The 23562-nt window shown below is 41.2% G+C and overlaps 1 protein-coding gene across 7 annotated transcripts in view; it reads left to right on the forward strand.

The window, feature by feature from the left end:
• The window catches only part of MDFIC (MyoD family inhibitor domain containing), a 162884-nt gene that overhangs the window by 88378 nt on the left and 50944 nt on the right, over positions 1 to 23562 (forward strand). For 6 of the 7 annotated variants that reach the window (XM_083182781.1, XM_083182778.1, XM_083182780.1 and 3 more), the window contains one exon: positions 8107 to 8382. In XM_083182781.1, coding sequence (XP_083038907.1) covers positions 8107 to 8382 — 276 coding nt within the window. Of the gene's footprint in view, positions 1 to 8106; positions 8383 to 16670; positions 18748 to 23562 lie in introns of those variants that run through there. The other variant, XM_083182783.1, reaches the window with a different exon arrangement.

Here is a 23562-nt window from a genome sequence, read left to right on the forward strand (position 1 = left end):
GTTCAATAGCCTAAATACTTTGGACAGTAAAATAGAATTAGTCTAACTCACAGAGTTGAAAGCATCAGAGCACAAAGTGGAAACCATCATTTAAAATATCCGGTAAATTTAAAGATTCTGTCACCTTCATTCATTGTTAAGTGTACTGTACTACAAATTAATTTACTTATTGGAAAAAAAATAAAAAAAATAATTTAATTAAAACAAAGAAAACCTATTATTTCCTGCACCATAGTCAATATAGAAAACACTCCATGATTTTACTTTGAGTACAACTACCTGCGTATGCCAGTTTAGTTACCATCCATGCCTGAGCAGTCATCTGAGAACTTGTGCAGAAAATAAAAATATAACACCAGTTCTGTTTAATTGCCAACTGTCCTTTTTTGGGGACATTTACAATATATAGAAAATTGCTCATGGATGGTTTTCTTCCTCTAAATGTGTCTCTCTTTCAGTATTACCAAATGCACAATACAATTCCTCTTTTTTGATGATATTCTTACCATCTATTCTTATTCTTTGGGCTTTTTTGAGTTCAGTTATGTGGGAGTATTAAAAAGCACAAAAAATATGTTATAATATAATTCAGTAAAATGAAATTATGGGGATTGTAGTGCTCCAAGGTCTGTCATGACAGTATCGCGCATGACATCCTTTGATACACCGACTCGCCTCAGCAGCTAAGTGTCTCTGGAAACTATTTTAAATTTTGGCAGCTATGGGTCTGTAAAAAGAAACAGTGTTCTGGAGTGTGAAATGGTGACACCACATCCCTCTAAATTGAGGTGCATAAATGTGCCAGTAATAGAACAGGAAGTATACATTTTAAATAAATCCCAGTGGGTGAAAAGCTAATTGTATGAAAGTAAAATATATAAGGTAAACCCTCTGTATGAAAATATGGAGTAGGGGATATGTATACTGCATAATAAGTGAGTCTTTAGTAAAGGTTTGATTTGTTAACGAACACGGAAAATGTCATAATGAATTTTCAGTATTGTGGCTTGTGACATTAGCAGTTTACTTTATTGCCTTTGGTAGAAATATCTGTGTACCGTAATATTTACCTCTTGTCTGCTATTGTGACATTCCGCTTAAGAGAGGCAGATTTGAACCTGGCATACAGCGTTTAAAGGGCTACAGTGAGCCTTTTAAATTAATTCTACATACTTAATCCCAATTGTATAGTCAGTGAAGTATAAAATATTGAAATCAGCTGGGTATACTGTATTTTTCTTTTAAAGCTCTTTTTTTTAATAAAACATTTGAAACTGTTCATTGTGAATGTGAAATGGGAATCTTTTCTTATAATGTGTAGAAAATTGTGAATTCTCTGTAATAGAGTGTACTGTATAGCCTGTCTTTGCTGTGGATGCTCTGTTCACACAGCTGGTATTCTACATTCTGACATGTATTGCATTGGTTGCTGAATAGTAAGAATACAATTTTTTGCTTGTACGAAAGAGTGTAAAATGGGATCTCCTGTAAAAGGGAATAGTCTTTTAAGAATGATATAGCAAATGTTTCAAGTTAACATAAAAATGCCACTTTTTGAAAGAAAAGATTTGTCAAAAAGTTTCTTTGTGCATTTAATGTGTGTGATTATGTAGTATAAAATGCAGAGTTTGTAAAAATTTCTTGAATATACAGGCAAAATATGAATAATTCAAAACAACTTCTAAGTTCAACACTGTATTATGTCTTTTGTATCTCTGACTGAAGATAACATTGTTCTCCTAATACAGCTGAATTTGCACAAGTTACACCTCTGAAAATGCCAAATGGTCTTTAGTCTAGTTTTCAGAGCTGTCCCGTGCATTGAAGAAAGACTACATATTGAAAATAATAGATCATTAATGTTCCACAGGCATTGGTACTGATAACGCCCATTATTCTGTATGTACAACATTTGGCATGTTCTGATTATCGTAAAAGGACAATTAATTATTATTAATTTTATTGCAATTTGATATATACAGAAGTTGGTTTGATTATAGTACCATCTCCATCTTCTGTCTGTGCACCAGAGGTTTTTTATTTCCTTTGACCATATTTTGTCAGAATAGACCAAAAGAATTTCTTGACATTACTGTATTCTATTCTATTTTGTGACCCAATGGCAACAATCTCATACATTTTTATATATAGGTCACTGAATAAAAACTAGGTTACCTTTTTCAGTTATACTACTGAATGGGGAATAAACACTGTTAGGCAATATCCTATTCACAGCGGTAATTTACCACTGCTAATAAAATTGACAGGAGCTATCCTATGTGGGGTGCTGATCTTCCCAATGCCAGCACTTATCGGGGATTATGCTTCATACTGTACATCATAGGCACACAAAGCGTGAGCCATGATAAGCAGCCCTTCTGAACCTTCTTAACATCTGGATCTGGGAACTTTTTTCAGCTGAAAATTCATTGGTCTAATAAGATTCCTGCATTAGCCCATTAGAACACATTTTCCTCTACATTACTACTTTGTTTTGTTTTAGCAGTAAGTTCTTTTCAGTTTATTCAAAGTTTGAACATTCCCTCTAGTGATAAACAGATCTTATTTTGAAAAATGAAGACATAACACACACAGTACGAAAAGCTGTAACAAAATAGTTATCTTCAGTTTTCTACAAGTGGCATGTTGTGGAAAAGAAAGTCAATTACTCAGTGCTCTGAAGTCCAGCATCAGGCCTAAAATGTTTATGGAATAAAGTCCCTTAGGAGAAGTTTTGTCATTGCAAGGAATCTTTCTTTTATGTCAAACAGGTTTTTTTTTCTCCAGTAACACTTTATTCAACAACTCATATTCATGTCTCTGTAGTAAGTGACAGAAACACATTTCTTACAGTAGTTTAGCAAAAACATTTTTATTTTATTTTTTCAGAAAGAGAATGCATATTGATAGCTTTTATAATGTATACTGCATAAGGATTACATTTTGTTGGATAATCTGTATATTAGAGTCGTTAAAGTCCAGTATTAAGGGGTGTTTTCTACAGGTCATCTGCATCAAGGTACTGATTTAGAGATGAACTCAATCAAGGTTGCATGAATTAAATCAAACAATTTTAACTCAAACAATTCAATTTTCAATTTAAAGCAAAACATTAAAAACTACAACTTTTGCTCAGAAAGAGAGAGAGACGTGTAGGTGCATAATCAGTGAGGTCATACAAGAAAGAAGAAGCTGTTAGATGATCTTGAAAAGAGTGGACACCACAGCATAGTAAATATGGCAAAGGCAAGAGCTAAAATTGCACCCACAGATGCCCACTTGCTGGCTGATCTACTTGATCCTAGGTACAGGGGAAATTATCTTCGTCAAATTATGACAGTTAACTTTCGTGCATCCATGAAACCATTTGCACCATCCATGTTTGAAGACAAGTATCTCCTATTCATGAGGTGTAAGCCTCTAAAGTGAAAGCGTTTATTTAAAAAAAATTAGAAAAAAATCCTATTTAAATACGAAATTCTCCTTTTAAATAAAAAAAAATCTGAATTAAATCAAATCAGATTTTTTCACATTTTTACTGTAGTACAAAATGCAACTGCAACTTTAGACAGCGCTATTGTGTGTAGACATGCTAATATTGCACAAGGGGTGAAATGTTATAGGATGAGAGAATCAGTAAGTGAGAGATTTGGTAAGAAATCTCAAGTTTTTATAAAGCGGAAACCGTTTACACTGCAAGATCAAACTGGTTTTGCAGTGTAAATGATTGCCGCTTTAAAAAAAACTGGAGATTTCATACCAAATCTCTCACTTACTGATTCTCTCATCCTATTACATTTCAACCAAGGTGTCTTGTGTAAATAGATAACGCTTGCTTACTCTTACTCAAGTTCTCATCTATACCGCTCTTGGTGCACCATTCATCTAGGTACACAGAGAATGGGACGTGCGTGCATGTGAGCCACTCATGCACCCAATTCTCGGCAGTGGACGCACACACTTGTCACACGACACTGATATGTTATATATATGTTATATATAATGCATTGGGGATAGATGTATGTAGACAGATCTGTAGCTGAATAATCCTGCCGATGCTCACCTTGAGCCAGACACTGTATGGTCATCTGCACTTCTTTACTTCTTGAAACTTTCAATCAGTGACAGGGAGGGTGGTAGGAATGTCCAAAGCCACCTTCTCATGCTACCTAGGCCAAATACTTGCCAAAATGTAGACCCTTCCCATCACCTATATCTGCTTATTTAGCCAGGTGCCACAGTGGCATGATGTTGCATTAGCTTTTTATAGGATCGCAGGCATGGCAAATATTCTAGGTTGTATAGACACATTGGGGGAAGAATACGAATGCAAAAAGTTGCATTCGGATTCTTAATTCGAATGGCTACGACTGCATAGGGCGTATGCTAAGTCGTGTTCCGTAGGGGGATTTACAAAGCAGTCAAATACGACTGCTTTGTAACCCTCCGATGGCGTATAAATTCGTATTAGCTGGCCGTATATACGGCCGCTAATACGAATTTGAGGAGGCAGTCTGCACGGATCAGTCATATCCGTGCAGGCTGCAGTGTGTAAAAAAAATAGAGAAATAAAGACATAAATAAAAAACTGGCGTTGGGTCCCCCATAGCTGTAACCAGCACCAGGCTGAAGGAGTCGGGGCCGGTAATTAAAAATCAGGGAACCCGACAAATAGGGGTTCCCTGATTTTTAACAACCAGCCCCAGGCTCCAGTTCCGGGGTTGGTTCCAAAAATACGGGGGACAAAATGAGTAGGGGTCCCTTGTATTTTTAGAACCAGCCCCAGGCCAAACCAGGCAGCAGGGTAATGCCACAACCTGGGGGAGACTTTTTATACAAGTCCTCCAGGCCAAAGCATTAACCCCCTGACCGGTCAGCCTGGCCAGGGGCCCTGGGGGAGTGGGGACCCCCCAATAAAGGGTCCCTGGCCAGGTTGACCGGTCAGGGGGCTAATGCTTTGGCCGGGGGGGCTTGTATAAAATGTCTCCCCCCGGCTGTGGCATTACCCTGTTGGCTTGTTTGGCCTGGGGCTGGTTCTTAAAATACGGGGGACCCCTACTCATTTTGTCCCCCCTATTTTGTGAACCAGCCCCGGAGCTGGAGCCTGGGGCTGGTTGTTAAAAATCGGGGAACCCCTATTTGATTTTTAATTTCCGGCCCCGGCTCCTTCAGCCTTGTGCTGGTTACAGCTGTGTGAGGGGGGGGGGCGCTGTTTTTTTATTTATTTATTTCTCTATTTTTTAACACTGAAGCCTGCACGGATCTGACTGATCCGTGCAGGCTTCTGCCAAATACGGCCGCTTAGTAAATCGGGAACCACCATTGTTTTGAATGGTGATTCCTGTCGTATCCTATCGATGGTGTAGACATTCGTATTTGTAAATACAAATACGAATGTCCCATCCATAGGTGTACGAATTGCCGTATTTTCGGGATAGTAAATCCCGAAAATACGAATGTGTTTAAAATAGGTGTATTTCTCCATACGACTACACCTATTTTTTACAAATTCACTTAGTAAATTTCTCCCATTGAGTTGAGACCATCTAGGGCAAGAATGCGTGTTCTTAAATCACCACCCCAGTTTTTCCACCAATGTGTAGGTGTCCAGCACATGGAGCTTCTCAATCACTTATGCAGGAATTATCACCTGAAGTGGCTCTTCATACTCCATACTGTTGGAAGGAGGAGCCAGTGCCACTGTGCCTGTTTTATCCTGACTATGCATTATTTTTTTATTTTTACACATTTGATGCAATTTATTTATTTTTGGACACCTTCAGAGTACACGCCAGTATGCTGGCGCAGTTGATCCCCACATGATTTTCTTCCAAAAGGTACCCTTCTTTCAGCTACTTGTCCTGGAGGAGTAGTAGCCAAACAGGTAGTCATAATGCTGCATGACTCCCTTGAATGGGGCCACATTTTCTTCATAAGTGAACCACACATTGTGGCCACTATTTGGGGTGTAATCAATGCCTTCTGTGAGCTGTGACAGCAAGCAGTACTGCCTGCTCCTTGTCACAGCTCGCAGGGTCAGTATTCAACTAACCCCCTGCACATGCCGTTTCCCCCTTGCTAGGTTTTTGGAGCGAGGGTGAAATGGCGTATCTGGCTGCTAAAACAGCGAAGGCTTGAGGCAAAATGCAGCGGGATCCCTGCATTAGCCAGGAACCTCGCTGTTTTAGCGGCCGCATATACTTGCTGTGCATTGAATATGGTGAGCGGCCAGCGCGAGGGTTGAATGGCGGGGATTGCCGAAAACAAGCGATCTCCGCCTTGAGTACGCCGGCCACATTGAATACAGCCCTTAGTCTTACCCAATGGCACAGACACATCATCATCGTCCTCCTTTTTATCATGCCACTCTGTGTCAGTCATAGGCTGCTGCACAGGCACCTTCTCCACATCTGGCGTGCTTTTTAAACAACATGGAGATGTCACTGTAGCAATTTGAGTGATGCAAATTGAGTCATTAGTTGGTTTGTGCTGGCATATGGCTTCTGAGGCATTCTAGTATGATTTTAAATGTGACTTTTACTGCAACTCATTCGAGTGCTATTTCTAAAGTGGCTTCCCATTCAAAAATAGCGACATCAGCACAAATCAAATCAAATTTTGCGATTTTTTGTTTGGGAGATTTGTAAATTCAACCCAAGACGATTCTAAGTATATTCCCTAAATGCTAATTACCTTTACAGATGTTTGTTTGATGTTTGACAAAAAAAAAAGGCACCTGCAGTCTTGTATAATAAAATGGATCACATTGCAGCTAAATTAGTTTTGTCTAGTCTTGCCTATCTTGAAATGTCTCCTTTTAATCTCATTTTATTGTTGTTTTTTTTTTAAATCATTTTAACCCTTTTAGTGCCAAGTGAATTTGTCAAAATAGGTGTGAAAATTGGCAAGCAAACATTTTTATTCATCATAATGACCTGTATTGTTTACCTTTTATATAAGAAATATAATCATTTTTTTACACAACATTTTTATTTGAATTTATATAACAAATGTGACGCTGCAATCTTTATCGGGTATTTTGAAGACCGCTCTCAAAGATGTTAGCACTCAAAGGGACCCTGGCCCATTTTTGTTTTGCTCGACAGCATATCGCCAGGCAGGATTTAATGTCCTGTTTGGCTATCAGCAAAAAGGGGCGTGTCTGCATAAACGGCTGTGGATTGTCAAGATTCGTCCAGGATCGTGACAATTCACGGCCGTATTCAACAAAACAGGCCTGCATTGAATAGGAGCCCGCTTCTATTTCCCCCATCGGAAATAGTGGCGGGGATTGAATACCCCCCTATATCTGCCAGTAAACAATTTTAGCGCATTTAATTTCCTATCATTTTTGGTAATATTTGTGTGATATCCCCCAAAAAGCCGGAAGCTACACATTAGTAAGTATCACCTGGATGTACTGTATGTGAGGGGGGCCGCAACAGATTGGGAAATACAGTATGTGTTTCCTTCCCACATCTTTGGTCGCAAAAGCAACCCACATAGTTTTGGTCCAAGGAGCTAATGACATCCTCCGATAGTATTCACCATTGCAGCTTGTGGGCTACACTAAGCAGCATTTTCTGTGAAAGTTAGCCTCGGGATCCCTCCTCTGCAATGGCCACTCATACAGTACATGCACGGACTGATTACCATATACGCACAGTATCATCACTTCTAACTCATTGCTTTACGATGTTCCTTTTGATTCTCCTGTCCTTTGAATGTCAGTAGTAATGCTTTTGTGTATTACTTAAGCAGTGAAAATAATTAATAATAATCAGTCCTAAATTCCAATATTGAATAAATATGCCCCTTTAATAATTTAGTAATGTTGGATAGTAAATAAGCAGTGTTGTTTTGTTTTTATTTTTCTTGAGTTTTAGAATCACAATCCTGTAGCGTGTAGTAGATTTTATTTACATACATGGGTATGTGAAAAGATGTGCATCTACAGACATAAGGATGCTCGAAGTATCTCTTCCCCCCAAGAACATTCCTGTCTTATTTTCTTTCTAAAATATATTTCAGCCTATTTCCTCTGGCTGTGGTTTTAGAGAATTCTGTTTAATCTTTTCATCTCTTTCTCTTTTCTTTATGTTTAAGCCCAACCTCAGAGCTTGCCTCAGCCAAATACTTCAGCACGGGAACAGAGCGAGGAAGAAACTGGCAAGATACAAAATGGTCATGTAGGTCTGAGTAATATCAATGGAATCCACAATGGGGTCAAACATGTTGCTGCGGATCACAGAAAGTTATCAGCTCCCGTTTCTCAGAAAATGCATCGGAAGATCCAGTCCAGCTTATCTGTGAGCAGTGATGGCAGCAAAAAGAGCAAAAGTAGTTCAACATATTCTCAAAAACCTGGCTCTTCACCAGAAGGTAAGCAAAGTCCTAAACACTCTAAAAAGTGCATAGGATTTTTTATAAACAAATGTTTGTTTTGATATTGTATTTAGTCATTATGTTGTTTTTCTTTTTTAGAGTAATGATCAAGTTCCACTATATTGCCTGTAGCCAGCTAATAAAACATAGTATAGTATTTAACAAAGTAGTTTGCCACTTTGTTAACACTCTACATTTTGTTTGCCTAGCTGGCTGCAGGCAACGTTAGAGGAAGGAAAGGCTTTAAGCCACATTTTACTTACTCGGCACGTTTAACTGTGTAAATATACCTCAGGCAAAATTACACATAGCATATGGTTGTATTTCTTTTAAGATTTAATTTTGTTAATTTTTTTTACATTTTTTTTAACTCTTGCAGAAGAGGCACAGAATATATTATTAGAATATAATTATAGCTATAGTGTGATAATCAAATGAAAAGGGCTTTACCAAAGGTTTAAATCAGTAATCCTGTGGAGTTACATACAGATGTAGCCCTCTTCATCGTTGCAGGGGCCGGCTACCACCAGGGGTGCGCTCGTGCGTCCCGTGGCAACGGAGCCTGCCGGGGGTTCCCGTCGCCACCGCAGTTCCCCTCGCCGCCCCGACCCCCCCCGAACTGTGCAGCGTCTCCATGAAGAAGAGACGGACAGGGAGACGCTGCCCAACTGCCATTATACTGGGAGGCGCGTGTGCGTGAGATATACACACGCGTCCCAGTCCCTATCGCCGGTGCACGTGGCGAGCGCCGGGCAAAGTTAAAGCTGGCTCCATCTGGAGAAAAAAAAATATTATTTTCTCATTGTAAATATGTGCAAGCATTTTCTGTATCAGGTTAAGATTATAAAAAAATATATAAATATACAAACAGAAATTAACGGACCAGTGTATCTGGAATCCATCACCAGCTTACCCATAGTTACTGAGGAGTAGATTTATTAAGCTCAGTGAAGTGATAAAGTGTCTGGTTTTTATCACAGCCAATCAGCTCCTATCTGTCATTTTTCAAACCAAGCCTGTAACTTCACAATTAGGAGCTTATTGGCCGGTGATAAAGAAAATACACTTTATCACTTCACTGAGCTTAATCAATCAGTTTGTCGGTCAGTTAACATCCCCTATGTAGCTGTTGTGTTTTCATACAAAATGCTGATACTGTATAACCACCGGCAGCACAGTTAGTGAAATGGTATGCATAACTACCTCTCAGCCCTGAAGTCATGACTAAATATCCTGACCAAGGCTCTATCTGTGTGGAGTTTGTATGATCACTGGGTGTTCTGGTTTCTTTCCACTATCCAAAATCATACTAGTAAGTTAATTGGCTCCTGGCAGAAAGGAATTCCTATGAGAATTTGTTTCCATGTGATAGGTGACATAGATTATATACTCTGAGGGGATTGATATGAATGACTGAAATAATATATATGCACATTTAATAAATATGCCTTTTTAAGGATTGCTCATGATGAGTACACACCAGACAGACAGGTGTTGGCAGTGCAGCTGATTCAGTTATGTACACACACCTACCGATTGGCCGCTCAGTGTGTCGGTGCTCTCATCCAGCTGGCCCAGCTGTGACAGCCCCTACAGCAAGTGTTTGGCTGGTCGGCGGACCATCAAAAACACTGGCAGATGCGCCAATATATCTTTAAATATATCGACCATTGGTTGTGCTGCACAGCAACAAAATATGCATGTAATCACAGCCTAACAAACAGGTAAATGCCGCCCGGCCGAAGCACCCCCCCCCCCCCCATGGCGCGTATCCCCTTGGTAGCATGCAAGGGGATGTGTGCGCTAACACATTCCCTTGCAGGTGGCCGCACGGCCCAAAAATCATTAGATGGTCGCTCACCATCTAAATATTTTTGTGTCGTTCGCTAATAAAAGTCAGTCTAGACAGATCGCTGAATTTGGGGCGGGCCCAAAGCAGGGGAACACCCAGCATTTTTACGGGCTGCCCTCTGCCCACCCCCTTCCCACCCCTTTGAGTGGAAGGCCCGGCGAGTGTGAAACTCGGCGAAGCCGTTCGTGCCCAGGGTTTGCGTCTGTGCAAACCCCGAACATCGGGGATGAAGCGTGGTGAGCGCAGCGCTACACATCCTCCGACCTTTTCATACCCCCACTATCGACGTCGGCGTGGAGTTGATTTTAGATAGTGTGGCGAGCGCAGCGAGCCCGAAGCGTGCCAAGCGCATGCGGAATACATGTAAAATAATCCGTGTCCCCTCGCGGGGCTCGGCATGCTTTGGTCTCGGTGGCTCGCTGCGCTCGCCACACTATCTAAGATCAACTCCACGCCGACATGGATCGTGGGAGTATGAAAAGGTCTGAGGACGCGTACCGCCGCCCCTCGCGGGCTCGCTGCGCTTGCCACATTTCGGGTTGGCATTGATAGAGTGGGGGTGGCGTTGACAATGGGGGTGCATATTGGATGCGATGCGATTGGATAAGATGCACTTCGATCAAAATCGGGGGCGCCATGCTAGGACTTTTCCACCGGGTAATGCATTAATAATGTGAAATCTACTGCATTACATCAACTTAAAGGGAGATTTATCAAAGCTTGGGGAGGAATTGGCTAATTGCTTATGCCAGCTAATTAAGAGACAGAGGGTGAAATTACCTAGCAGCTTCAATAGCTTCCACAAAAAAGGCACCCTCTGTGGCTTAACACGGGGAAATTCCTTTACTTAACATTGTATGCAACATTAATAGTTTAGAGCATGCAGTGCAACAGCAGTTTTATTAAATAGCTCCGGCCATGAATTCTGGCGCTTTTGCCCAAGCCTGAAACCCTGGGACTAATTGGAGAGTGATAAAATACAAACCAATCAGCTGCTGTCATTTTTCCAAACACATCTAGTTAGAAGCTGATTGGTTTGTTCTTTATATGTTTCCAAGCTTTGCTAAATCTCCTCTTTAGCGACTTACATCTTAAAGCATATTTTTTATTTATTTTTTATTACAAAAAGTTTATTATTTTGACACAACATATGTCACATCAGACCAAAAAAACATGCTCTTACAGTAGTCATGCTATTCTATTCCAGCAATTGGTGAGGGAGCCCACTCGTAAGGACGCAATATTAGACTTAATACTTACAAATGGTGACAGAATATCTGACATAAATGTGGGTGAAAATCTGTGATCCAGTGACCATAAAGCAGTATGGTTCAAAATAAAGACAGAGACTGACTCATCGCACACAAAAACAAAGGTGTTAGATTTTAGGAAGGCTGATTTTGTAGAGATGGGAAACTCTGTAAGGGATTCTTTGGCAGAGTGGAAGAACTTGGAAGGAGTGCAGGATAAGTGGGAAAAATTAAAAAGTGCAATTCTAAAAGCAACAGAACTTTGTGTCAAAAGAGTTAGGAAAAACACAAGAAAAAGAAAGCCATTGTGGTTTGCAAAAGAAGTAGCAAGTATTGTGAAAGCAAAAAAGTTGGCCTTTAAGAAATTTAAGCAGACGCAGAAGAATGAGGACAAAGAGGTGTATCTTGTTAGACAGAAGGAGGCTAAGAAGGTAATCAGATGTGCAAAAGCACAGGCTGAAGAGAAAATGGCCCAGTCAGTGGGTAAAGGGGGGAAAACTTTTTTTAGGTATATAAGTGACAGGAGAAAAACAAAAAGTGGAATAATTAGACTGAAGACAGAGAGTGGAAGTTTTCTTGAGGGGGACAATGTAATAGCAGATAATATTAATAATTATTTCTGCTCAGTATTCACTGCTGAAAGAGAGGGGAAGGGCCACAGTTAAGTTACAAGTATAGTCAGAAAACTGAGGGAGAGACAAGTACATTTACAGAGGAGAAAGTCCTCACAGAACTCTCAAAACTGAAAGTGGATAAATCAATGGGGCCAGATGGGATACATCCAAGGATACTAAAAGAGCTTAAAGGGGAGCATGTAAAACCAATAACAGAATTATTCAACCAGTCACTAGCTACTGGAGTAATCCCAGAGGACTGGAAAACAGCTAATGTAGTCCCACTGCACAAAAGTGGAAGCAAGGAAGAGGTAAGCAACTATCGACCAGTGAGCCTTACATCAGTAGTAGGGAAATTGATGGAAACACTCTTAAAACAAAGAGTTGTAGAATATCTCAAAACCAGCAATTTACAGGATCCAAAACAGCATGGGTTTACTGGGGGAAGATCCATGTCAAACAAATCTTATTGACTTTTTTGACTGGGTGACTAAAGTAATAGATCAAGGTGGGGCTGTAGATGTAGCTTATCTAGACTTTAGTAAAGCTTTTGACACTGTCCCACATCGCAGACTGTTAAATAAACTTGAAAGCTTGGGATTGGATTCTAAGATAGTTGAATGGATAAGAGCGTGGTTGCAGGACAGAAAACAGAGAGTTGTAGTAAACGGAGTACAGTCAAAGGAGGGAAAGGTTACAAGTGGAGTACCCCAGGTATCTGTACTTGGACTGGTGCTTTTTAATATCTTTATTGGTGATATTGCAAATGGAATTGAGGGTAAAATGTGCCTTTTTGCAGATGACACAAAGGTATGCAACAGGGTAGACACACCAGGAGGGGTAAAACAAATGATTGAGGATCTAGGCAGATTAGAGAAATGGTCAAGAGAATGGCAACTACAGTTTAATGCCAAAAAATGCAAAATCATGCACTTGGGTCTTGGGACAGAAATCCAAAGACTCAATATAGTATAAATGGCACTATAATGGAAACTACTGAGGAAGAGAGGGATCTAGGTGTCACTATTTCAGGGGACTTAAAAGCAGGTAGGCAATGTAACAAAGCAATGAAGAAGGCAAGTCAGATGCTTGGTTGCATAGGGAGAGGTATCAGCAGTAGAAAGAAAGAAGTAATAATGCCACTGTATAGGTCATTGGTACGACCTCACCTAGAGTATTGTGTTCAGTTCTGGAGGCCATATCTCCAGAAGGATATAAATACATTAGAGACTGTACAAAAAAGAGCAACTAAAATGGTGCATGGCCTACATCACAAAACATACCAGGAAAGACTAAAAGATCTTGATATGTATACTTTAGAGCAGAGAAGGGAAAGGGGGGACATGATAGAAACTTTCAAATATATCAAGGGCTTTAACAAGGTACAGGTGGGAGACATTCTTCACAGGAAGAGCAGCAACAGAACACGAGGACATGCACTGAAACTAGAGGGAGGAAGATTCAGGGGAAATGTGAGAGAATTTTTTCACAGAAAGAGTAGTAGATAAGTGGAATAGCCTCCCAACAGAGGTGGTAGACGCAAATACAGTAGTACAATTTTAACATGCTTGGGATAAGCATATTGATATCCTTACAAAAAAATAAGGATCAAATATGGTTTGAGGTAACATGTTTAAAAAAAGGGGCAGACTAGATGGGCCAAGTGGTTCTTATCTGCCGTCAAATTCTATGTTTCTATGTTTCTATTCATAAAATAGTATATTTAAAAAATGGCTAGATAGTTCAGTGTAGCCAACACCTAGGGCCTGATTCAGGTCCGATCGGTCCCCGACGTATTTGCTACGGGTTCTGATGCTCTGCGCATGTGTATATTAAGTCTCTTACACCGTGATGCTTATTACATAATAATGCCACATAAGTGCCTCTTGCCCACATGCTCATTGCTAGGAGTTTTTTCTCAATGCCAGGTGGTTCATGCTCATTGCCAGGGGGAGTGAGGCTCACGGTGACAGCCGCGAGCCCAGCAGAATGAAAGTGATTTGGCAGCTGGGCAGCTCTCTGCCCAGCAGCCAATCAGGAGCAGCTCCTATTGGCTGGGGAGCAGCTCCCATTGGCTGGATATTACAAATAGCTGTGGACTTGTTCAGAAGACAGCCGGGCAGTCCACCACTCTCTGCACCGCTGTTGTCACATCATTCTGCCGGGTGAGTCGGCGTGCCAAAGCAGTGGCTGTGGGTCGGGGGGAAGCGGTACGGCATACCAGCAATATATTTCTTACAGGTATGCCATACCCCCTTACTTGCACCATTGGCTGCATCACAACCTCCTCCCTTCTTTTTGGTCTTGAAGCCATGCTGGTACTGACACTTACCAAACAAATGGCCCTCTCTCACACTGAAACTCCTGTACTTCTTCCCAAAATGCTTTACTTCCTGTATTAGCACAAAATGGATGACAGAGGTTTATAGAGGATGACAGAGGTTTATATAGACTATGTGATGCATAAATCAGTGGACTTTTGTGTGCCAATATACAGATGGGGCAGGCCTCTTCCTTGCTGGCGAATCGCCAGAACGTCAGCGCTGGCGATCCGCCAGCGGCCTGCCTCACCATCTGACTGAGACGCACGTGCGTCTCACGCGCGGCGGGAACCCTGTCCGTCTCCGCCTCAGGGAGACGGACAGGGTTAGGGGGGGGTGCGGGCAGGCGGCGGGGACCCCGGGTTACCGCCAACAAGCCGGCAGTGCGTCTCGAATCGCCGTTGGAAGGAAACACACGCGCCTCTCATGCGCGCGCGTCCCCTTCTCGTTATGCAGATGGCGCTGGCGGGGGATGGCGGCTGGCGTCGCCATCGCCATCCCCTGCCAAGATGGGACCTGCCCCATCTGTATGACTTTCTTTCACACTGTGCGACTCACATAATGAAACTCTAAATATTGCATGCAAATTTAATTTTTTTCTAAAACCTCGCACCCCATTACATTGTACAACTCGCATTACATTACATCCAGCCCATGGTGTTCAAGAATTCCAACATTTCTTTTTAATGCAACCCTAAGCCAAAAGTTTCTTTGAGATTTTTCTTTGTCCGAATATTTTATTTTCTGCCATCAGCTCTGTTTTTTCCTATCACATTGACGATAAATAATTAATTTGATTCTGGACCACTAACCAATTGCACCACGACATGGCACCCAGTTTGGGAAGCACTTTTCTATAGGAATACATTTTAAAAAAATTGACCATTTAACAAAAAAGAAATAGAAATATACATGTGGATTATTCAAGCTAAAGGTTTAGATGAAAATAAAGAGACCGCAGACTATTAAAGGAAAGCGTGAGCTAAAAAATAAAAGTAGCTTAGTATATACTGTATTATCTGCTTTCTTGTATATGCAGCAAATATATATTAGCTCTACCAATAAATATTTATTATCAACCTTATTATGAGTGAAAATTCTCATTAGTTGACATTGTTTCAACATTACCCGATTTTCCATACTAGTTACAGATTGTGCCTGCTTCCATGATGTAATGTCTAATTAATTATTTTATTCAGTTTTTTTTTTGTTAGCGTATAATGCTACCAAACTATTGGTAATCATGCACTTGCATACCTCCCAACCGTCCCCATTTTCATGGGACAGTATATATATATATATATATATATATATATATATATATATATATATATATATATATATATATATATATATATATGTGTATATATGTAGAGAGAAGCAAAACGGCACTCAGATGTTGAAGGAATGATGCGGTGCAGGGTCCAAGAGGGATAATGATAGACAGCACTTACCTATCCTGGGAACCAGGTTAGGAAACAGACCAGCACTCACGTAGTTTGAGTTGAAGAAAAAAAAGGTGTATTTTCAAAACATTATACAAAGTGTAGTGCAGCAAGGCTGACCCAACAGCCGTTTCAACTGGATGCCTTCCTGACGAAAACTGGAAGGCATCCAGTTGAAACGGCTGTTGGGTCAGCCTTGCTGCACTACACTTTGTATAATGTTTTGAAAATACACCTTTTTTTTCTTCAACTCAAACTACGTGAGTGCTGGTCTGTTTCCTAACCTGGTTCCCAGGATAGGTAAGTGCTGTCCACAAACTGCCAGGGGTATCCCAACGTTTCAAGCCCTTGCGGTCCCTTTATCAAGGTGCACCTTGATAAAGGGCCCGCAAGGGCTTGAAACGTTGGGATACCCCTGGCAGTTTGTGTCTTTTATTCGAGTGCCGCCGTCACCACGCTGTAATACCTGCTTCAATGCTTTTATCCTTGGAGGGCACCGGCTATTTTGTTTATGGTTTCCGACACACCATTGGCGTGCCACACTCATCCAAAACACTATATATATATATATATATATATATATATATATATATATATATATATATATATATATATAATAGAATATTTTTGTTTGGGAAATACAGTCAAATTTTGAATCAAGGTTCCTTAGCACTAGAAATAGAAATGATTAATATTTCATGGCACTCATAAAAACTGTATTCTATGTTATGTTTTTATCTTTAACTTTTTGCTTCTATCTCTGCATTGTCATTTTAGTTATTCTTCTTTCTTGTTTGTATTAGACTGCTGTGCTTCTTTGATTTTGGCCTGTCTCTTCTGTCAGTGCACTGAGTTCATCCTTGGCCCACATCAGGTTTGCCCCTGTCTGCATGAGGCCTGTAACTCCTGCTGTGGCTGCTGTTCCAATGTCTGTGTGGGCCTTGAGGAAATTCCTGCTGAGGACCTCAACTACCACATTGATTGTGACTTTGCCCTTTTTGATACTTGCTGTGAAACAGCTGAATACCTCGAAATCTGTTTTGAGTGTTCTGAACTTTGTGAATATAGCTAGATATATGGCTGACCATGGTCAATGTTCAGTAAGTGCATATATTTACTGTTACACTGACTAAAACTAAAATTAATATCTAATCTGTATTAATAACTACCCCTATTACCAACTCAAATGATAAATACTCCCTTATCCAAGCTAATATTAAAGCATGTGTGTAGCCTGCTTACGTAATATAATAAACTGTCTACTATAATATTAAATGTGCACAATATAGATAGGTTTAACAAGCAGCAATATTGTTAGTGAGATGACAGGTTTTTAAAGAAAATTACTTATATGATATCATTTTTTGTTCAATATGAAAAATGTAAAAGTGACAGATATAAAAGCAGCTGCATACATCAGACCTATGTGCCTACTTTAAATGTAGATCTAGTAAGATATATTTTCGGAATTTATTTGCAAACAAATTACATAGATAGGAGATCTTACCACTGCTGATGGATTAACTTGGGGGCTATCCATTATCCCTGATGTCTGCATCCCCCCCCCCCTCCGCCCGATGCCGTCTCTTATTGGTTATTTGATTGAGTACGCCTCAGGCAGGGGAAATCAAATCTGCGAGGTTGCACTCAGAGGCTTGTAATACAAATAGTATATTAGGAAAACGTCATCCTAATACGCTATTCGTCTTACAAGCCTCTGAGTGCCGCTTCGTTATTTGGCTGTATCTGTTGGATTTATGATCCTTAAGAAGGGCACCAGAGCCATCTATCCCTGAAGGGGATCCAAGAGTGTCGGGGTTCGGATTGGATATATAAATATATACTGTAGGTCCTTAGCTTTTGGCTGATCTTATGTATTTTTGGGAGACAAGGGATAAGGCCCTATTTTTTGCATCTGAAACCTTTTAATTGAATACTGGCCAAAGGTGTAGAGCTCAAAATACTTTTTGTGTTGATGCATATAATTTTCTTAACCCTTTGAGGACCAAGTGAGTTTGTAGAAATAGTTGGGAAATTGGCAAGCAAACATTGTTATTCAACATAATGACCTGTAATGTTTATCTTCTAAAGGAAATCTATCTTTATTTACACATTTTTTTATTTGAATTCATATAGCAAATGTGAGCGATGCTTGTATTTTTAGCGGATATTCTGCACATCTATCAAAGAGATGTTGGCACTCAAAGGGTTAAACATGTTCATAGTTACTGAAGATTACATAGATATTCACAGCATCTCTTTTTACCCTTCATCTCCTTTCTATTCTGATCCCAGTTTTGACATTACCTGGTTCAGGGTAACCGGTACAAATATCATCTGTATGTTCACAGCAACAAACATTTTTTGTATAGAAAATGAAAGCTGGGTACTCACCTAAGGAAATATCTGCCAAGTTGTCTGGTGGGAACAAACATCTAGTAATGTACAGTATGGGATCAAATGAACATTTGCTCACAAATGCTGAAAACAGACAATGGTCATGCAAACAAATTGGTTGAATCCATTTGATTTAGCAAATTTATCAAAACAAGTTTTTCCCATTTCCCAGAGGATGTTGGATTCAGCAAATACATGTGCATCTCTACAAGCTTCTCCGAGCTTTCTCATAGAGATGTGAAAAAACCCAGGTAAAACACTAACATAAGAAGTGTCTTCCATTCCACTTTTCTTCAGGAACATGATAGTTAAATTGGTATTTGTGTATTATCACGGCGCCCATCACATCGCATACCACTAATTAAGGTATACGATGGCATGCGATGGACCCGGGCTGAGTATACAATTTTAAAATCGGGTCACATTGCATGCCATTACAATGGCATGCGTTGTGACGCGATTTGCTATTGAGTCCCATGTTAAATGGCACCCCCAGACCCGATTTTTAATTGTATACCCACACTGATGGGTAATAAATATGTAAAATGCCCCCACATTGTTAACGGCCCCCTACTATCAACGGCAACCTGAAGCGTGGCGAGCGGCGGCGGTACGCATCCTCCAACCTTTTCATACCCCCACTATCCACGTCGGCGTGGAGTTGATTTTACAAACTGTGGCGAGCCACCGAGCCCGAAGCGTGGCGAGCGCATGCGCATTACTTCACAGGTATACGCGTGGATAGTGGGGATATGAAAAGGTCGGAGGACGTGTACCGCCGCCCCTCGTGGGCTCGCTGCGCTCGCCACGCTTTGGGTTGGCGTTCATAATGGGGTGACTTTAACAATGGGGGGCATTTCACATACTTATGACCCATGAGGGTGGGTATACAATTAAAAATCGGGTCTGGGGGGGGGGGGGGCATTTAATTAAAAATCGGGTGAAATCTCGTCGCATAGCATTTGATGCGATGCGATTTTTTTCATCGTACAATGCCCTGCGATGGAAATCGGGGGCGCCGTGATAATACGCAAGTACCGTTAAATGTAATATGACACATATAGTTTGCAGGATTCTCTTCAGGGATCCGTTCCGCATGAGTTCATGAAAGAAATGGTGTTTTATGTGTATATATACTTGGACCTTCTGTGGCGCTTGGTATTGTGTGATATGTAAAGTAACACCTTCATTTTTGCACACTGTGTTCATGGTATTGTGTGTATTTATGACACTTAGCCCAAGGTCTCCTTAAGGTATACAGCCTCCTTTAGTAGTGGTTTGTCTTTTAGCACTCAAAGCTTATTTCCTGTAGTACAGCATCAAACTTGTATTCCAACATTGACCACTCTGTTTCAGGCAATACACTTCCTTTTTTAGAAGACAAACTACAGTATTCTTTTCTTCAACATCTCCTTGTAATAGTGCACTGGCAGTTCCATATTGATTACCTCCATCAGTTCATCATTAGAAGGCTAGACCAAAGTCCAGCTGGTACAGTAAAATGTCATATCATACTTATATGGCTATTAGTCCTAATACTGTATGCTATATTTTGCTGTGGGGCTTCCTGACTTGGTTAAAACCTTTTGCAATTAAGTGGGTCTTGGAGCATGCAATGCTTTTGTCTTTCTTCATTTTTCTGCAGAATGCCCATTTATGCTGGGAATGGGTCATTAGATCGACCCAATTTGGGTCGACATGCTTTGGATCAACCACTAAAGTTCAACACCTGAAATAGGTCGACGTGGCTAAGGTTTAAAATGTTGGCAGGTCGACTCAAGCATTAGATCGACAATGGCGCGGTCAATAGTGAAAAGGTTGACATGAGTTTTTCAAAGTGTACTGCATGTGCTTGCCATGCTTCGGGCACCGTGCCTTGCGGTGCTTGGCACACTGTTCAATTCTCCTCCACAGCCTTGTGGATGGTAGAGCATGAAATATCACCTGTCAGCTAAAAAACTCATGTTGACCTTTTCACCGTCAACCTTGCTATTGTTGACCTAATGCTTGTGTCGACCTTCCAACCCTCTCGACCCTAGCCATTTCAACCTATTTCAGATGTCGATCTTAAAAGGACGACTTCACGTCCTTTTAAGTCCGCGTCGCCACGGACACCTGTGAAGCCCGCGAGGGGACGCGTATAACTGTGAAGGTATCCGCGTCCCCACGCGGGGCTCGCTGCGCTCGCCACGCTTCGGGCTCGGTGGCTCGCTGCGCTCGCCACACTATTCTATTCTCAACTCCACGCCGACATGGATAGTGGGGGTATGAAAAAGTCGTAGGACGCGTACCGTCGCCCCTCGCGGGCTCGCTGCGCTCGCCACGCTTCGGGTTCACGTTTATAGTGGGGGGTGGCGTGGGGGTGCATTTAACATTGTAAGCACCCATTTGGGTGCTCAAAAGCACCCTTTAGGGTGCTTATACGATTTTTGGTCGTATAGGGGGTCAAAATCGCGTCGCATCGCATCGCATGCCATCGGGTGCATGGCATGCGATGCGATCTGTTCGTCGTACGACGGACATCGGGGGCGCCGCCAAAATACACAAGTACCTACTATTGTATCTAGGGTGACAATTATAACTCTTGATATTGAATTTTCTGCATTTTTTACCTTTTTTTCTATTCAATTCATTAGTCCCAGCATTTGATTTCAATGGGGCACGTTATTCGAACTGTAGTAACTTTGTTCTGACTCTGTCTGTGGCTACTTTTGTGGTGTTTGTTGACAATGCCACAACTAGGATTTAAAACTCAGGCATCAACTTCTGCAGCAATCTTCTATCTGCACTCCAACAGACATTAGTTCTGGAGTCACTCATATTCCTGCATTCACGTAGCTTGGTATTTGTACAATACACATTTTAAATGTATTCTTCTCATGAGACCTCATTCCTGGTATGCTGTCCTTAGTGCTGTCTATTATGATGTCTGTTATGAGTCTCGATGGCCTCACACTTCCTCAGCAGGTCCCAGCTATTACTAGACAACTAGGGTGCCACATTATGCTGGCCGCCAGGGAAGTTTGTGTCTGTGCAGCTTGTCAGCTGCAACCTTATGGGCTGGTCTCCTTTTATTTCTTCCATTGTCTGCTACTCATGTGAAAAGGCAGCCAGCCCTGTACCTCATTGTTGGTGATTGTTTCTAAGCCCTGGCTGTGGTGTATGCAACCATGCCTAGTGTTCCCGCTAGGCTGTTTTAGCGGGGCGCTGCACCCTGCCCGATTTTTAAAGTGCAAAATGCGCCCTGCCCCTCTGGCAGCACCCCATTAAAACAGCCTGCCTTTGTCACCGCTGTTGTGACTGGGGAAGCCCGGCGCCGCTGTACATAGCGATGCCCGGCACTTCCCCGGCAGTGTACAGCCTTCCGGGTGGCCGAGTCCACCCCCTTTGCATGATGCCGCCGGCCGGGCCCACCCCCTTGCGTGACGCCGCCGTCCGGGCACACCCCTTTTCGTCACGGCCCAAAATAATGACGTCGGCGGGCCCGGTCCGACCCCCCGCCCTACCCACCCTAGTTCCTAGAAGGAACACTACATGCCCTACTCAGTCTCTAGAAACCCTGGTCCACTGATTGGTGGAAATTCAGATTTAAACCTTTGTGCCTCTCTATGCATTCTCTCTGTTCTGCATTCCAAGCTTTAATTGGGAACTTGGTTAACTTTTTGCACTAATGCCAGTCCTCATCTGCCGGCCCTTGGTTTCAGCTACCGTAAAGCTTATTTCAGTGTCATATCTGTTGGTTTAGCAATGTTTACATACCATGTTTTTGCCGTACATTGACATATACTGTAAGTTTTCTTGTTTTGTTTATTTTTTTATGTACTTTGTTAGGCACTGCAAAACTTTTTGTGGTCCAATATAAATAATGAATAATAACAATAATAATAGGATGCTGGAACAGCATCTAAAACAGCAAGTAATAGAAACAAGTCTTCACCATAGTTCACTCTACTTTTAACACTTATAACCTGTGGTAACCACATTGAGTCCTTTCTGGTCTGGATGTTTTCCTCAATGGCAGCTTGGTGTTGCTCTGCATTGCATGACAATAAAGTAAGTTGATAGTTGAGATTTATATTTATTTTGTTGCACTTTTGCCATGTTATTCATTATAGTGAAAAGAAAGCCCCAGACAGTGAAATTCAGATAAATACTGCTAATATGAGGTTACGTCCAATACCAGAGTCTAAAGACCTGCAGGCCAAGAGGTCTCTATTTAAAAAGATTGTAATTAAACTCCTACTGTGAGAGTCCTTTTATATTATGTTGTTATATCCAGGAAATCATTGTTGTCTCTCCTCTATCACTACAGAGAGATACTATAGAAAGCTAGATCCACTCAGTCCATCTAGTCTGCCCATGTACACACTTTCACACTAGGGTTCATTTTTGTCAGGAGTCAGTTAACCTTCCAGTTTATTTTTGCACTGTGGGAGGAAACCGGACTACCTGGAGAAAACCCACACATTCATATGCAGAATATACAAGTGCCACATATCTTGGTTCATTGTGGGAATCAAACCGTGTTGTATGGTACTGTATTTGAATGACATATAAGTTTCCTGTTTTGCTGTGACCAGTGGCATATTTATAATGGGTGCAATGTGCGGGGTGCACACGGGGCCCCTGAGTCCCAGGGGGGCCCACACCGTACACACTGCACCCATTCATTAATACTTAACCATTCATAATCCTGTTAAGTCAACAGTACTACCAGAATTGCCAGAAAAATATCCCTGTAGCATTTTTATGGTAGCTCAAACATGCGCAGTAGTCTGAGCTCAAGGTGGCAAGCTGGCGCTGCTGTTGTCATTCCATGAACCTCTGGTGCCTGCAACCATTAAATTAATAAGAGCATTGGCTTTGCAGCAAGAATGTTTGCTGCAAACAACAAATGCTAAAGGGTATGTGATCATTATGGTTCCAATAACATACCCACCCTAAAAATGGGTCACATCAAATACACAGGGCTTAAAGTTTTAGCTGCAAACCATTTGAACAAATATTTGTACAGAACTGTGTAATAATCCTAATGGTGCTTTCTCACATTTACAGAGAGGAATCTTAGCTGCTGCAGTAAGATATTTTTTATTTCTCAATGTTACTTAATACTAAACATTTCTGTATTTAATATGTAAACCCAAAAATACACGCATAATGTATGATATATTCAGAAGTTGTAATGTTGGAGATACTTATTTAATCAGTTGCATAATGAAAGTCACCTTATTTATTTACAGTTTCTTATATAGCGCAGCAGATTCTGTTGCGCTTTACAATGGTAGACAGTGATAAAAC

Source organism: Crinia signifera, chromosome 4 (genome assembly GCF_055691185.1).
Source record: "Crinia signifera chromosome 4, ASM5569118v1, whole genome shotgun sequence".
Classification (NCBI taxonomy): Eukaryota; Metazoa; Chordata; class Amphibia; order Anura; family Myobatrachidae; genus Crinia; species Crinia signifera.